This window comes from Nakaseomyces bracarensis, assembly GCF_045282275.1.
Source record: "Nakaseomyces bracarensis strain CBM3 chromosome Unknown Scaff13_0, whole genome shotgun sequence".
In the NCBI taxonomy this organism is placed as follows: domain Eukaryota; kingdom Fungi; phylum Ascomycota; class Saccharomycetes; order Saccharomycetales; family Saccharomycetaceae; genus Nakaseomyces; species Nakaseomyces bracarensis.
Window position 1 is genome coordinate 938,475 of NW_027263959.1, and position 18,153 is coordinate 956,627.

Below are 18,153 nucleotides of genomic sequence, written 5' to 3' on the forward strand. Positions count from 1 at the left end.
AATCCCTGAATAAAATATTCAAAAAAAGTATTCTCTTTAAGAAAGGAAAGGAGAAAAAATAATATACAAATTAATAGGGATTTTCTCTTATGTACACTCCAATACAGATAGGTACTCCTCTTGATTCTAATAGTGGTGAAGCAAGACAGAATAGTGAAACCTCGAATAGATCAGGGAGAAGTCACTCTAATCCCAATACAGGAAGTCGATTTAACATGTCAGGGAATACTAATAGCAACGGTACCACAGGGTTCAGTTCGCTTTTGACATCTTTCGGTATCAGGCAGCACAGTAACAGCAATAGCAACACCAACAGTACTAATACTGTTAACTCGCAAACCAATAATAATAATAATAACAATAATAATAACACCAACAATAATACTCCATCTGCATCAGCGTTGGGAGTCTCTCTAACTGGTAATAGTACTGCTAGTAATACTGCTAATAATGGTGGTAGGAGGACCCCTATAGAGACAACTATCAATAGATCTAGAACTAGCAGTATCCCAGGGTCGTCAGTTCCGTTGAGTGTCAGGCAACAGCAACATCAGCAACAGATGCAAATACAGAGGCAAATTCAAGCTAACATGAGTCACGGTTCCGCCCCCATAGTCCACACGCATTCACAAAATTATCAACTACCAATATCACTTTCTTTATCCTCACAAAGAGAGAATGGACCCGGGTCGGGAAATGGCAACCCTAATGAGCAACCAGAGACGGAGCACCCCGCAGGTAACAATGTAGTCATAGATTTAACTGGAGACAACACTGGGATCGCCAACGGAGTAGCTGTGAGCACAAATCCTTTCTTACAGGCCGCAAACTCACTGTCAAGAAACAACACTGGCGCCGATAATTTAACACACCTCAACGAAAGTGGCACTATGTCTTCACCAGTAGAACAACCAGCCACCGCTGCAATAACATCTGCACTAAACAATCAAAATAAAAATTTGAGGCATTATGTTTATGCAGCAGATCAGGAAAACTCAGACGAGTTGTTAAATCTTCAGCTACCTCCAGATAAACCTCGTCCCGAACCCGTTGATAAAGAAACTTTAAAGCAAAGGAAAGATAAGAGTGGATTTTTTAGCATAAGATTAACTCCTTTTATTGACTCCTCTTCCAGTACAAACCAAGGTTTATTTTTCGAACCTGTGATTAGAAAGGCTGGCCCTGGTTCACAACTTGTCATTGGACGTTATACCGAACGTGTTCATGAGGCAATCTCGAAAATTCCTGAACAATACCATCCTGTAGTGTTCAAGTCGAAAGTCGTTTCAAGAACCCACGGGTGCTTCAAGGTAGACTCCCAAGGTAACTGGTATATTCAGGATATAAAATCATCAAGTGGTACATTTTTAAATCATCAAAGATTATCACAGGCTTCAACATTATCGAAAGATACTTTATTACATGACGGTGATATCTTACAGCTAGGTATGGATTTCAGAGGAGGAACAGAAGAGATTTACAGGTGTGTTCGAATGAGGGTCGAGTTAAATAGATCCTGGAAGTTAAAGGCAAATGCTTTTAACAAAGAAGCGTTACAGAAAATGAGAAAGCTTCAAAAATTAACTACTGGGTCCGATGAAGAAGATTGCTCAATTTGTCTATCTAAGATTAAACCCTGCCAAGCCATCTTTATATCTCCTTGTGCCCACACATGGCATTTCCGTTGTGTACGTAGGTTGGTCATGTTAGCTTATCCACAATTTGTATGCCCAAACTGTCGGTCAACCTGTGATTTAGAAGCGTCTCTTGACAATAGTGACTCCGAGAGTGAAAGTGGCATTGAAAGTGATGGAGATGAACTGGTAGACCAATTAAACGGTTTAATGGATCACCAGAAAGATATTCGTATGGCGGATTAACGAATAAATATATTCTTACCAGTCATTAAGCTATTTAAGAATAATTCCATGCATACTAGATATATTAATTCACTCCGAATTACACATAAATCGCTTACATAAAAGTTGGTATTTTTACATCAAATATACCCATTTTAATAATATGGCTTCAGTTATTTTGTTTGTTTGTTTGTTATAATTCAACTGCAACTATAGCCTTACTCTGTATTATCATTATATAATAATCTCTATAAGGTACAGTATGAAAGTATGAAATTCATTTTTTTCTTGATCTAACTTCAAAATTAATATTTGACTTTCAGAAAGTTCACGTTTTCAAGTAAGATATTTGATTTATATGTGTTGGCATAATATGAATAATAACTTAAAGAATAAAAAATCAATACACTAATTAATATAAGAAATTTGAAACCTCCACATTAATACCTGTCTTTTTCACCTACTAACCTCAACAAAACATCTTGTGCCTGTTGCTTTCCTAAATTGTATTTGTAGATTTCGTGGCCTCCGTCGACTACCTTCCACTCCTGTGTTTTTCTAGATATCTTTGTTAATTCTCTTTGCCAATTGCCCCATCTATAGGACTTTTTAACCATTTCCTTAGAACTCACAATACTTGTTTTAACGTCAATTATTTTATCGTTGCTATTGACAACGTCCCTATAACTTAAGATAGAACTCGTGACCCCTTCCAAAAACTTAGTCCTTAGGAACCTACCTTGAAATTTGAGATCTCTACCGAAGATACGGTCACGAGATCCATGGTGTGCCAATAGCCATGACGTTTGCAATCTCGTACCCATAGTAGACCAAATACCCTTCCACCAAAGCTTAAACTCATTCAATCTGCCTATTTCAGAAGGCAGCCAAGACCTATCGTCTGGATTACGACTTGGATCATCGTCGTCAATTGGAGGTAATAATCTTTGCAAGTAATTTTTTAGAAGTAGATCTTCATGCCATGAATCTACTAGCATCATTCCCTCAACAATATCCACATTTTTAGCTGTAAATACTCTGGTAAATAGGCCACCCATGTCATATCCAACTGTCACGAATGGTCCTTTTATTTTAGCTTCGTTCAACAACGCATACTTTAGTCCCTCAGCAACCATTGAAATAGATATAGGTGCTGGAGGAGAATCGCTGAGACCATACCCCGGTCTCTCATACTTACAGAATCTTTTTATTCTGTTAAGATGGTATAATTCTTGAATCCATGTACCAGACAGGTATGCAGTGTCATATCCACCATGTTCAAAAAGTACAATAGGTTGCTGGTTATCATTATCCAAATCTGTGTGGTTGTATATATCACCGTAACAGGTAATATGAATTTTATAGGTGTGACTATCATCTATCCAATGGTAATTATCGTAAGAGGCTGACTCAATACTAATGTCCTTTGGAGGGTAGGAGGTCACAATATTTTTGGAGGTTCTATGGATATCCCATGCTGTTAACATAGTATTTAAAGTAAAAAAGGCCATAAATATCAGCATACAAAGCTTGAACACACTACGTGTAGCAATTAAAATCCATTCCTTCAGAGTGTGTTTGCTTTCAGAGCCCTGGTCACCTTCAGTCTCCAACTGGATCCTCCTGCTTCTATTCTCATTCAGATGATCGTTGAATTTCAATAAGTAGAAGTCTAGTACAGCACCGATTGCAAACGATAATGCTGTCCACAAATAGGTGAAAATCGTAATTGAACCAATACGCTCTCTAGTAAATCCCACAACAATAAGTAGGAATAAATTGAATAGCGTTAGAAGACAAAGAGAGATATTTTGGACAACATCTAGTGAAGAATAAAGTCCTAATTGATTGAACCACAAATTCAAACAGTTGGCAACAATAGCCAAGAATATCAACACCAAATCATTGAAGGATCCATATCTGTTATTGAACCCGAAAATATTCATGTTAAAAAAGAAATCCGATATTATTGTAATAATAAACCACAATGTATTGATACAGATGAATACATTCAGAATCCATTTTGAATTATGAATGAAAGTCTTGTAATCTTTGTGCATTTTGAATAATTTGTCCTGTATATCATGCGCGATTGCCATAGCTGGGTTATCATTATTACTATTGTTATTATGGTCACGATCATTACTACTAGAGTTTTCATTATTAGTATCATTAGTATTATTCAGGGATTCGTAGTTAGAACCAATACGTCTCTGAGATTCATTTGGACTTATTAGTGGTTGTGCTTCATTAGTATTATCTGGATAATCGTATTCATTTGTCGCATTCCTTGCTACCATGTTTAACGACGAATTATTGTTTATAGAAGATTGTGGTACACTCTTTATTGACCTGTTACTAGTTGAAACAGAAATAGGCATCACTTTTATTTTTCCTTCTATTCGTTGCAAATAAAAATCAAAAAAAGGATATTCTTATTTAAATCGTAAGCTTCTGTATTAGTTTTCATATACTCAGCCCGCAATTATCTTTTACACGTTATTCAAGAGGAGGTAATACATTTATTAGGTGTGGAGTGATAACAGTCTGGTAGTGTATTAAGTAGAACAAGGAGGTATGATTCAAACTTTGCATATAATTTATTAACTATTACCCGGAGACCTGCAGGAAATGAGCCCAAAAAGGCAAACATCCTTAAAAAACGATTTAAATGCCGTGCAATTAAAAAAAAACCCTTAAAAAGTCATCCTTGTGATCATTCCATTAAAAAAAAAAAAAGAAATTCAAATCATCACTTGTATATTAATAATAGTTGTTTAAGTCGGCAGTTTAATTAGATTTCATTAAAAAATAATAAAATTGAAATTGGACAAGTAGATAAATTAAAAACTCCAGAATTGGATTTCTGTAGACAATAACACTGCCCTTATCTAGTATTATTTATATATATCTCTGAAGATTCAAGATATATCTACTGTTATGAAATTTCAAGACCGAACTCTTAAAACAATTGGTAGTTCATGTAGATACTTTAATATAGAAGTTAGCTTTTGATGATGTCATATTCCATTTCACCATGAATATTTATAACTTAATGCAAATTTGTGGAGATAGGTAAGCTTCTATAAGCAAACAAAAAAGATGGTTGTGTAAATTTTATCAAAAAAAAAAATTATTCAAATCATTAATTGATAAAAATATAATAAACGTATACGACAAAAAAAAATAAATTAAATTATTAAGTCATGGTAGCCACGTGTTAATTTTAAAGGAAGGCGAAGAATGTAAGGCAAATCATGTACTAAAATGGATATAATTAAAAAAAAAAAATGATTAAAATAGAAGACATGAAACTATTATTAGTCCAGACCTGGCTTTAACATTACCTTTACTAAATTTTAAACCTTTTTTCATTTATATTGAAATTCTTCTAATATGTTTGATCTCAGATAGGAATAAGAAAAAAGAATAAAAACGGTCAAACTTCCACTAAGATTTTGATTTTTCCTACGGTTATTGTTAATGAAAAAGTATACCGAATTTTTTTTTATGCCTCGAGGATTATCTTTTTCTTTTTGCTACTCACCTAGTTTAAACACAGTTCTGTAGCATTACATAGAAGACCATGTTTCAAAAGGCACTTGCAATGAGTTGTTTTACATTAACGCTCCTTTTAGCTAAGTAATAGTTGTCAAGAAATTATTTTCCCTGTTTTAGATAATTACACTTTGAATTCCTGTTTTATCATTACTGTATTTTAACCTTATCGCTACTGGCACCAATCGACTGAATCGCATCGGCAAAATAATAAAAATTAGAGTAAGATAGTCAAAGAGGCAATAAATCTGTCTTAATGTTCATAGGGAGAAAAACTGTAAGAAAAAAAATTAGGTTTGTAACTTAACATTAAATAAAGGAAATAAAAGCAATTTCTACTAGGTCATAGATCTTAGTACATATTCTTCTCTTTTAGCCAGCTTATTCTTTAATTCCAAATAACTGTTGCCTTGTATTTAGAGTATAACGTGGCAATATCTTGCAGTATTGAATTCTTTATCTTTATTTTCTTTTATATACATTAATTTTAAAGCAAGTACTATCTGGTAATGAAGCAGATCATTACATGTTTCAAAAAAAAACTGGGATCTCCCCAAACAGAAAAAGACAGTTTACGAGATAACAATCCTAACAACTAAATATAAAAAAATATGAATTATCAACGAAACATTATTTTAGGCATTCTCTCAAAAGGAAAAACCAGGAAAAATAAGAAAAACTAAAATAATGAATAAAACATCTAATTCTCTCCCCCTTTTTAATCGTTGACTTTCAGTGAGAGTTGTCCTTTGTCATGATATACAGAATTCAGGAATGCTTACTGTTATACTAAGACTATGAAAAAAGAAAACTATATTAACCAAATGGTTAACTTTATACAGAAAATAGAACAACCAAGATCACATGATGACGTGTTGGGAATATGATTCTCTTTTTATCGTAATATTTCTTTTTTGGTTAATGCACCCTTCTACGGATTTTTGTTACTCGTAAAAAACAGTATTTAGCATCATCCTTTAGAGACAAAAAAGAGACAACTAAAATTTGTCTATCGCGTTCTCCTTCAAAATCTTCTCCACCTATCACATTCAATTATCATATCCTTCCTTCAAAACTTGCATGATCTCCAAATTGTAGTTTTTTTATTGCCTATTTTAGTATTTTTTATTTTATCTTTAATATCGGTGTATCGCTAACTGAAGTAAACTCTACATCTTACTAATTCACCTCCAGCATGCATCGAATGCATGTTTTATGAAAAAAGAAATTTTTATATTTATTTTATCTTAAAGTTGTCTATTTCCTCATGTAATATTCCGGTTTTCCGGTTTTTTTTTTTCGTAAGACTCTTAGCATACCTTTAGAATTAAGAAAGCTGATATTTAACATTTTTTATGTATTTACTTATCGTTACTCTGTTTAAGCGAGAAAAGAAGCCACAAATCCTTGGATGCTCGAGCTGTCGTTTTGTTATTTCGCACTTTTATCGTAGAAAAAAGAAATAGATTTATTTGTGCCATCTTACCATGCTTAACAGGGAGCTAGCTACACACTCTAATTTTTTTTTTTTTTTTTTTGATTACACTTCATAGCTTGCAAATCCCTTCGATTTTCTATGCAACTATGTACGATAAGATTTGTTAAAAAGAAAAATATACAAAGCAGTGACTAATATCAGAGCACTAAACACTAAAAGCTATGAGATCACTTGTAGAAAAAGAAACTACTGATAAAAAAAACAAACAAACTTTGATTTCATATCCAAGACATACTCGGCTGGTATTTTTTTGGCCTAGATCTTTTTGTTTGTCTTTTTAACTACCCCCCAGAGCTAAATATAACAATGATATCCATCTTTACTAAGTATGGTTCAGTTTTTGAAATAGTGTACTTATTATGCGTGGCTTTTTCTACCTTGGATAATGAGTAGTTGAAAGGATATATATACTTCTGTAGATTCTTATCAATCCATTGGTACTAAAAAAACTTACTCTAATATAAAAAAGTATTTTTAGTATGAGACCCAAACATATTAACGGATATATTGCATAATAAGTAAATAAATCCGATAATCTTTGTAATCAATCTCTTGTCTCTGGCAACAACAAATCATATCAACAGAAAATTCTCTTTCCCGAATACGAAAAGTAATATTCTTTTAATCGAATGTTTATTTTAAGTGTAATTTATCACTCAGCACTAAATTATAGCTTACTCGTTTATTTTCCTACGCCATCAATAAGCCCAATAGGCCATGGATATTTGATCATAAATATGTTTAGGCACTTGTTTTCTTGTCCCTGCGGTTCCGGTACTACGATAGCTCCTGTTTGCTTGCCGGATATTTTTATTTGTACAACGCGTCGTAGCTAGATATTATAATCTTTAAAAAAAGAAGATATCTGTACCTCTGGGAGTGTTATCCCCACGAAGTTTTTTAAGTTGAGATCCTTTTTTAATCTATTACTTTTTAACGGAAATGAAATAAAAAAAAAGGTATTTGATATAATATTCCACTACATGTTTTTTATGCGAAGGATACTACAAATTTTCTACACCCCTCTTTCGGTGATATATATTTTTTATAGAATTTTTTTAGATTATATTCGTTTCTTTATCTAGTAGGGAATTTTCGTGGAGATGGAAGTTTTTGAAGGTACCTTTTCGGTTTAAAAAATAAGATAAAATGCATAGATACAAAAGAGAATGACCTAGTGCAAGACACTGTACTGTAGAGAAGGTCTGCCTCGTTGTTCTCTTGATTATTGATCAACTTCCTTACTCATTTTTCTGCGTACCAATTATTATTTCCAATAATAAAACAATATTTTAACCCTCATGGACATCCATTAGTAATCCTACGAGAATACAGTGCATTTATTATCCTCCACCCAAGTTAAATGTCAAATACGCTGGCTTTTATCCTCCCATGTAGATATATCTTAATTTTTTTTTTCCTAAAATTTGTTCCTATTCTTTCCGAAATGTATAGTTTTCTCGCAGAGTTGTATTGCCGTTCCTTTTACACACAGGAATTTCGTTGATAAGATCTTAAAAAAATAAAATAAGACGTCTGTACTTCCTCTCCGTTACCTTTTTTTTTTTTCATTCCCCCACCATTATTTAGGATAAGAAGACATATTAGTACCTTCCTGTTTTTCTTCGCTAAAATTTATAATCCCACCAACATTTTTTTTTTGATTTTTTTCAACACCCGCCGCAAAAATTTTGTTTCTTTTTTTTTATTTGTTTACTTTTTGTTTAAATTATTATATTTTTTAATCCTCCTTATTTCTTCTACCTTTCTAAAATATCTTACCGACCGACTTAGAGATCATTGTACTACCCTTTATTAAAATAAAATATAAATTTCTTTTGTTTACATTTTGGGTCAGACGATTTTCTAATGGGATTTTCCACTAAAAAGTTCTGAAGAAACCAAAAGGACACAAAATTTAAAGTACGGAAATTAAAAATAAAAAGACTTTCCCGGAAGTATGTTCAGGAATTAGATGTAATTTTTTTTTAGACATTATAATATTACAATATTATTACATCTTTTACTACCTTTTATGGTATAGAAATTGAACTTTTCTTTTTTTAAAGTCGTGAAAGATCGATTTTCTATCCGCTCACTTCCTATTTAGACTGTACAGTTGTGTATATATTTTATTTTGAATTTTTGGTGTTCAGTATTTATTACCACGGTTTGTATCTCGTTAAGCCTCCTCTCCCCGAAAAGAAATCAATAAATATGCATTTTCTAAAATATTTCATATATTTTCTATCTTTAATTTTATGGTCTTGCTTAGGCCGGTACGGGAAAAAAAAAACTACTTTTTCGTCCTTCTTTGTTTTTCAGTAGGGATTTTCCTACCCTCCCTTTTTACCACCCATTTTCCGCTTCTCTTCATATTCTCTACTTCATTTTTTTTTTCTTTCTTTATAACCGTATCCAAGGAACAATACGTGGGAGGTCTCTCTGCACTGATTTCTACATAAAAAATTAAATAAATGTAATATTTTTGGGTTAATATTTTGTTATTTTGTTTTTCTTGAACAGAAAGAAAATTCCATTCATCTTTCTCTTACATTTCCCGTACTTACAAAGAGAAAAAAAGAAGACAAAGAGAGAAAAAAATAACAAAGAGAGAGAAAAAATTTTTTTTTGGGAAAAAAAAATTAAGAAGAAAAAGGTACACACTCCCTTAACTTAGCCACGCAAAGTTACAGTAACAATATTAAATTTCAAAAAAAAAAGATGATAGAAAGGAAAGAAAAAAAAAAACAAGAAAAAAAAAAAACAAGAAAAAAAAAAGTGATTTTCCCATAGTTTTTCCGTTTGATTTGAATTTCTTGTATATCTATAATAACTTTCAAACAACGCGCAAAATGACTTGAAGGAGTAGAGAGTATATAAATAAAAAGAAAATGAATTGATATATAGATAATCGTAGTAGAGAAGAAAGGGGAGTTCTGTAAAAACTATAAGACTTTTAAGTTCTGTCAAACAATAAGAAAATATTAAGTGAAAATAACTTTTTAGTCTTTTTTTTTTCCACAAAAAAAAAAAAATACAATAAAAGAAGAAAAAACAAACAAAATAAACAATCCACTAAGGAAACAAAAGGATCCTAGAATAAATAAAAAGAGAATACAGATTTGATTTATCCTAAACCAAAACCAAAATCTTGAAAGGATTCAATAACTTCTCTTTTGTTTATTAAAACCAAATAAAGAATTACTACTATCCTTGTAAAATTAATATTCATATAATATCAGTTCTTTATTTAAAAATAAAGTTGATCGAAAAGACTCCCTTAGAGCAAAAGAGAAATAATAATAATAAAGGATAAAAAAAAAAAAATTAAGGATACCCTTAAAATATTTTCCCTAAACTCTAATAGATTCATTTATTAACTTATCGGAGGAAATAAAACGGCATTATAATAGCAAAGGCAATATTATCTCTAGTGCGGCAGTTATTCCAATACCCTGTAACAATATTATTTTATTTTTAACCTTATTTTTACTCCTAGAATTGTGTCACCATTACATTTGAATTTTCTGTTGGCATAAATTAACAAATCAATAGTAACGATAAAAAAAAAAGGTTTCTGATCCAAATCGAGTGATCTAACAACCGAAAATATCTGGATAGGAAAATACAAATACACAAGGGGGATATAATAGAAATTTCTTTTTATCCTTAATTTCTTTTCGAAGTTGATGAATCAAGTAGGTGATTTTTCCCGCTAAGAAGCTTTCAAATTTCCACCACTTCGTATTATAAACCTTTTGTTGAAGAACACAGAGCGCTTCAAAGAGAAGAATAAGCCTCCCAACAAAAAAAAAATAAAAATATCCGCAGGACTCTATTATTCTTTGAGTCTTTTATTATCCTTATATTGGATCTATAATATTTCTTTCAAAGAGATTCTGGTGTATATAAGGAAAAAATTATTTTTTTTTAAATTTTTCTTTTTGATCCACTTTTCTTTGCCACGAAAATTATTTTCAGCATACCCGCTTCTCATTTTTAAGGATTATTTGGAAATTATATGGTAAAAGTGTAACTACAATAAAACCAAACTAGAAGACTTTGAAATCAAAAGAAAAATCTGAAGAAGTTCATATTAACCCAAAGGATTGAAAAGAAAACTTTTGCTTAAAAAGATAATAGAAAATCATTTACCTTTACCTTTTTAAAGATCTTTTCAGAGAACAAGAATAGCCTAGGCTAAAGTAAGTTCTGTGAATAATAGCATATCTTTTTACATGTCTGAACATCCTGAATCTGGAGATTTTTATCCATCTACATCAAATAATTTAGAGGTACGACAACTGGATATTCCATCATATAGGGCGAGAAACCAAATGTATTATAACCAACAACAGCCATACCTAAATCAACTAGGTAATAATAATATCTACCCGAATAATAATCCTGCAAACGGTAATACAACTAACAGCTTTGCAAAATTAGATGACCCGAATAGCAATATTTTTGGTTTTGATAATACTCTTAATCAGAATACAGGATTTAATCCTGTGGCTAATAAGAATGTTAGATCCAATTTTGTGAATATGCAGTCAGATCCAATGATGCCATATTACTCACAAAAACCTACAAATTCAATGAGCCAGGGCATGGTCGGTACTAACAATGGCCAGATGTATTATCAACAACCGCCACCAACTGCCCAGCAAACGAATCAACAACCACCTGCCCCAAATACCCAACCTCAGCCTTCCACACAACCCCAACCACAAATGCCACCACAACAGATGCAACAAACATACAGAAATTACAATGGTAATGTTGCCACTGGATACGAGAACTTAATGAATCCCTTAGTTCCGAATTCCGTTAACAATGATAGAAATTTTTACGGGGGAAATAATTCAACTACAGTATTTCCATCTTATGGGTTCATAAATAATAACAACAATAACAGTAACCAAAGGAGATCATCATATACCTTTGATCAACCCCCAGAGTTTAACCAGGACAATAAAAAGTACAGGGCTGGTGTTACTGCTGAACCGCTGAATGTTGGTTCTAACATTACTACATCGAATAATTCCAACAATTATATTTTTAAAGAGAATAACTATCCCGCTGAACAAATCAACACAGAATATTTTGATGGTAATCAAATATATGGTCAAAATGCTAAGGTATATCCAGATGGTCCGAATTTAACAACAAGCAATGGAGGACCTAATAGTGTAATCGATCAGAACCAACCTGCAATTTCTTCTGGGAGTAAAAAGAGCCAGGATAGACCTAAGAAGAGTTCAATTCCGAAATCACAACCAGCAGCCAATCCACAAATGATGCCAACTGCAAATGATCTAAATAGAGTAAGTGTTTCAGATCCTAATGAAAACAGCAGTCCTAAAATTGGTGCTACCTCTATAGATAAACTGATGTTAATTATTGAAGCTCGTCAAAAAGGTTTCATGGGAAAAGTACCTACAACCCAAGATGGTGACTTACTCATCGAAGATGAAAAGTCAAAGAATATATTGGTACCAAATGCATCACAGCTTGTTGGGGGTGTGCCTAAACCAGAAGGAAGGTATACCAAACATATCAAACCCGATGATCCTCAAGGTAATTCTAAACCTAAAAGGAAAAGGCCGAAAATTAAGAGATATCAATGTGCATACTGTAATAAACTGTTCGCCCAGTCAACACATTTGGACGTTCATATAAAAGCACATATGGGCTACAAGCCTTATGAATGTGATTTTTGTGGAAAAAGGTTTACACAGGCTGGTAACTTGAGAACCCATAGGCGTTCCCATACCGGCGAACGACCATTCAAATGCGATAAATGTGAGAAAACGTTCACAAGGAGAGGTAATTTATCGGCTCATGTTCTAACACACGAAGCTGTAAAACCATATGTCTGTAAACTAGACAATTGTTTCAAAAGCTTTACTCAGTTAGGGAATATGAAGTCTCATCAAAATAAATACCATCCTCAAAAAATAAAGGAATTGACCGCCAAATTAGCTACATTAGATCCCGACCCCAGCAAAAATAACATCTCAAATGTTGAGATGGAACTATTAACATACTTTGCCTCACTATACAAATACTCTAATAAAGGAATTAAGGGTAGAGGCAAGACAGCTCCTAATTGAGCAAAGTTAGGAGTCAATCGCGCTGTCTAACATATGTGCTAGACATCGCTTTGTTGATTTTCATCATGAGCATCATTGCTAATTTATTCTGCATCGATTAAATGTAGGCGTTTCTCTAGGTTTTGCATTTCATTAACGAGATCTTTTCAATCCTCGTTGTATTATTTGGTTTTTTTTTTATTTCTGTCATTTTATTTCTCTAAAAAATACTGTTTGTTATGTTTATTCCCTAACATAATCGACAATATAGAGGACTCTAGATCTGTGTTATGTCTATTACCTATTGAGGTCTTGGAAACCGAAAAAGAAAAGTGTGAATTTCAAAAAGAAAAAAATATATTGAAAAGAAATGGTCAATTATTAACGACACCAATATACACCTCGAGATGTTATTCTACTGGCGTCAAGTTATTCAGAATTCGTAAATGGAGACTGAACCAGCCGGTTTTCTTAACTGTCCTTTTTTTTACAGAGGTCAACAATTCCTTTACGGATTTTTTCTTTTCTCTTTTTCCACTAATAATATTTAAGAATTCCTGATCAATCCTCTTTTTTGTACTATATCTAACCATTGTCTTGACTTTTAAAGTTACTACTTTCCTGTCTTAATTCTTTGGATATTGATAGTGCTTCTATGAAATAGAAAGCATTGATAAATATTGTTTATGCCAAAATGATATTTCACTTTTTAATTGCTGACTTTCAAGTACTGTGATAATGTCAACACTAATTCATAGACGTCCAATAATTTTTTTACCCTTTACTTTACTATTATATTATTACCTCCCATTATTCCCCTCTTAATATTTAGTTCCAATTATTTAATTTTAATGTCACAAGTTTTTCCGTATATTCAAACTTTATTCTCTAGAGTAAGAAAATGCATAAGGTTACTGCATTATATTGTGGAAATTAGTACGGCTTCATATTCCGTTCTCCCAGAAGATAGCCATAGTTAATATATCGAAATTGAAAGTAGCTGGAAAGATTTATCTCTCAAAGCATGCATCATGAGAACTACAACGCTGTTAGTTCTGCAAGATTAGAAGTGAAAGGTTCATCTTCTGAGCTAAAGAGTTACTATTATTTCAAATGTAACTGCTCAGATACAAGGGCTGTGAATTTATATCAATCTTTCATTTCATATTTCCTCTTTTATTGTCGATAATACGAAACTACTGCTAAAAACAATGCCTGTAATAAATGAAAGAAAAACGGGCGGTTCATTTTTATCTGTAATTCAGTTTTTGAATTTTATTTCTAGGGCCATAGTATGATGTTGATAATTTTTCAAGTCAGTTGGTTTTTATTAGATTTATTATAAGTTCTTGACTTGGGTGTCGGCAACATGATTTTTTTTTTTTAAAAAAAAACGTTATAAAATTGAATCTAGTTCCACCACCACAATGATACCATATTATAAACAACTATTCCTAATTGTTAATTATTATTATTATTTTTTATTCTTCTCATAAAGGTTAGAATAATAACAAACTAGGTTTTGGGTAATTAATTTTTTCTTCTAATATTTTGGCCATTCATCAAAAGAAACTATTAATTTTAACATCAATAGCATCAAAGAGATATAACTCTCCGCAGTGTTTTCATATTTTTTTTATTATGTTTTATCAGGATTGGAAAATATTAAATTTATAAAAACGATTAATCAATGTTTACACGTTTATATTAATTAACCATACCTAGTGTCGAACAATTCCTGTTATAACTAGTTTAGTTGTTAAAAAATATTAATCAATATACTGAAAAAATTTAAACTATAATCAAAAGCAAATTTCAGAAAGAAGAAAAATAAATAAAGAAAATAACGTTTTTAGCCTTAAGCTTAAAAATATATATAAAATACACTGCTTATTCCCAAGAACATAAAAAAAAACCTTCTATATAAAAAAGAAAAGATGCAAATTTTTTCTTTTTCGTTCGCTATGACCATTTTTCTTTTTTTATCATTCCGATTTTTGTTACTACGAATAGCAAGGTTTACCCGGACGTTTTTCAAATATTTACCCGCACTTTTATTAACCCAATATTTAAAACTTACCAGGGTTATCGTATTAAGTTACAGTGACTGGGTAAATTTCAAGATATGGCCCATCGGAAATATCTGAAAAAACAAAAAAAAATTTGAAGAAAAAAATAAAAAAACTAAAAATTTAATTGAACTAGGTGATGAGCTTAGATTTGTATTTTAAGAAGAACACAATAGAAGCCTTTTTACTATAGAGAGTACAGTTAGTGAAAAAAAATAAAAATTTTATATATTTGGGTATTCGGTTGATTTTGGTAATTTAACTGGCTTTTATTTTAATTTAGACTTAATAAAGGTATATTTAAAGAGGGCAAATCAAAAAGTGAATAATATTATTTAAAAAGAGAAAATGGCTTCAGAAGGTGTAGTAGACAAAAAGCTTCAATCTACAGATGTTGAGATGACCAACAATGAAAAAATTACAAAAGAAGTTCCCTCTGATGAGGTTGATGAAGATATGGAAGAGGATGAGTTAGATACCCAAAAGATAAAACTCCTACCACAGGCTACATCTGAGGATGGTACTTCAGCTTCATTTCAAATTCAAAAGGAAGACCACACATTAGGTAATGCACTAAGGTATATCATTATGAAGAACCCAGATGTTGAGTTCTGTGGTTATTCCATTCCTCATCCATCTGAAGAACTCCTTAACATTCGTATTCAGACCTATGGTAACATTACTGCAGTTGAAGCATTGCAAAAGGGTTTAGATGATCTTGCTGACCTTTGTGATGCCGTCACCGAGAAATTTGAGGAGAGACTAACTGAATACGTTCACAAGAATAACTAAGAGTTTGTACATTAATATCATGTCTAATTATTTTTATTCAAGCTATTTTCTCCCCTACTTTGAAAATATCTAGAGAAGTTCATTCTGGATACTTAATATTTATTTGCTTCGGATAAAAAATATTCAGACATATGAATTTTCTACATCTTTCTGCCCTTCGCAGAGCCAATTAATTTCTGAAAGAGAAATCCAATATAGAGACACCGAATTACATCGCTCAATCCCGAATTAGTTATCTGTCCATTTTTAATCATTACTTTGTATAGTAGGTTACAAATTACTGTTCAAAAAAACTGAAGGTATAACGTAACACCCATTTTTTTAATAGATTTTCTTAAGAATTGCTTTTCTACACTACGATAGAGTATTATAGATACTGTATTCATAAAAATGCTGCTGTAAGACTATGGAGTATAGATGAGATGACATAGCTATAACATATAGAATATGGCTTTCAATGCTAAAATTGTAACTTTTTTTCTTTAATATTACAAAAAAAGAAAGAAGTGGCTGTTCTACTGTTATTTCTAGCAAGTACTATTGAAAATGAAAATTTTTTTGAAAAATTTTCGAAAAATTTTCTTGCGATGCCCATCTCATCGCAAAACTTTTCCTTAAAAAAATTATATAAAAGCATCTAGTATTATTATATCTATGTTATTTATTTCTCAATATTAACATCTAACTTTTCTCTTATTTCTTTCTTCTTCCAGTTACAAGATCAAACAAACTAAATTAACCAATAAAACATATATATAAATAATGGGTTACGGTAGAGACGCTCAATTTAACAAAACTAATTACAACTCTCGTGGTGGTGATTTCCGCGGTGGTAGATCCTCTGATAGAAATGACTACAACAGAGACAGAAACTTTGGTTATCAACAAGGTGGTCGTGGTGGTTTGAGAGACTCTTACAACTCCCCAGGTGAATTGGTCAGACCAAACTGGGAAGAGGAGCTTCCAAATCTCCCACCTTTCGAAAAGAACTTCTACGTAGAGCACGAAGATGTTCGTAACAGATCTGATAGCGAGGTCGCTGCTTTCAGAAAGGAATCTGAAATGACTATTACTGGTCATGATATTCCAAAGCCAATTACTACCTTTGATGAAGCTGGTTTCCCAGATTACGTTTTGAAGGAGGTTAAGGCTGAAGGTTTTGATCGTCCAACAAGTATTCAATGTCAAGGTTGGCCAATGGCTCTATCTGGTAGAGATATGATTGGTGTTGCTGCTACTGGTTCAGGTAAGACATTGTCCTACTGTTTGCCTGGTATCGTTCACATCAATGCTCAACCATTGTTAAGTCCTGGTGATGGTCCAATTGTTTTAGTGTTGGCACCAACCAGAGAACTAGCTGTTCAAATTCAAAAGGAATGTTCCAAATTCGGTAAGAGTTCTAGGATTAGAAACTCTTGTGTTTATGGTGGTGTTCCTCGTGGTCAACAAATTAGAGATTTGATCAGAGGTGCTGAAATTGTAATTGCTACTCCAGGTAGACTGATCGATATGCTTGAAGCTGGTAAAACTAACTTGAAAAGAGTTACTTATTTGGTTCTTGACGAAGCTGACAGAATGTTGGATATGGGTTTTGAACCCCAAATCAGAAAGATTGTTGACCAAATTAGACCAGACAGACAAACTCTTATGTGGTCTGCCACATGGCCAAAGGAGGTTCAACAATTGGCCAGTGATTATTTGAATGATCCAATTCAAGTTCAAATTGGTTCTCTAGAATTATCAGCTTCTCACAATATCACTCAACTTGTTGAAGTTGTTTCTGAATTTGAAAAGAGAGACAGACTAACCAAGCATTTGGAAACTGCTTCTGAAGACAAAGATTCCAAGATTTTGATTTTTGCATCTACTAAGAGAACTTGTGATGAAATCACTTCTTACCTAAGACAGGATGGCTGGCCTGCACTTGCCATTCATGGTGACAAAGATCAAAGAGAAAGAGACTGGGTTCTAAACGAATTCAGGACTGGTAATTCCCCAATTATGGTTGCAACCGATGTTGCTGCCAGAGGTATCGGTATGTTGAATTTTAAAATCTTATAAAAACTTACTAACGTTTACGACTAATGACTTAATGACATGACACACGGAAAGCTTTTTTTTATTTTATTTTTTCTTTTTATTTTTTTTTTTTTTTTTTTTTTTATTATGGGAAACACCAGGGTTTTCAATTTTTTTTAGCAACGGTGCACGATATTCTTAACTTTGAATAATCATAAAGGTACTAAACTTATCTTTATTACTTTTGTTCAAGACAAGAG

At 32.2% G+C, this 18,153-nt stretch overlaps 5 protein-coding genes across 5 annotated transcripts; 4 read left to right on the top strand and 1 right to left on the bottom strand.

The window, feature by feature from the left end:
* Positions 1-89: 89 nt before the first annotated feature.
* DMA2 (ubiquitin-conjugating protein DMA2) lies at positions 90-1,880 on the top strand (the record flags this gene model as incomplete). Its single annotated transcript, XM_071054614.1, has 1 exon — positions 90-1,880. One exon carries the CDS (start codon positions 90-92, stop codon positions 1,878-1,880), a length of 1,791 nt encoding a protein of 596 aa, XP_070909307.1.
* A 419-nt stretch (positions 1,881-2,299) lies between these two features.
* Positions 2,300-4,240, bottom strand: RNJ42_04451 (uncharacterized protein; the record flags this gene model as incomplete). Its single annotated transcript, XM_071054615.1, has 1 exon — positions 2,300-4,240. One exon carries the CDS (start codon positions 4,238-4,240, stop codon positions 2,300-2,302), a length of 1,941 nt encoding a protein of 646 aa, XP_070909308.1.
* A 6,916-nt stretch (positions 4,241-11,156) lies between these two features.
* RNJ42_04452 (C2H2-type zinc finger protein) lies at positions 11,157-13,034 on the top strand (the record flags this gene model as incomplete). Its single annotated transcript, XM_071054616.1, has 1 exon — positions 11,157-13,034. The coding sequence occupies one exon, from the start codon at positions 11,157-11,159 to the stop codon at positions 13,032-13,034; it is 1,878 nt and encodes a 625-aa protein (XP_070909309.1).
* A 2,396-nt stretch (positions 13,035-15,430) lies between these two features.
* RPC19 (DNA-directed RNA polymerase core subunit RPC19) lies at positions 15,431-15,874 on the top strand (the record flags this gene model as incomplete). The annotated part of the gene is made up of 1 exon (XM_071054617.1): positions 15,431-15,874. One exon carries the CDS (start codon positions 15,431-15,433, stop codon positions 15,872-15,874), a length of 444 nt encoding a protein of 147 aa, XP_070909310.1.
* Positions 15,875-16,636: 762 nt separating this feature from the next.
* On the top strand, positions 16,637-17,935 carry RNJ42_04454 (ATP-dependent RNA helicase DBP2; the record flags this gene model as incomplete). The annotated part of the gene is made up of 1 exon (XM_071054618.1): positions 16,637-17,935. One exon carries the CDS (start codon positions 16,637-16,639, stop codon positions 17,933-17,935), a length of 1,299 nt encoding a protein of 432 aa, XP_070909311.1.
* Between the last annotated feature and the right edge of the window lie 218 nt (positions 17,936-18,153).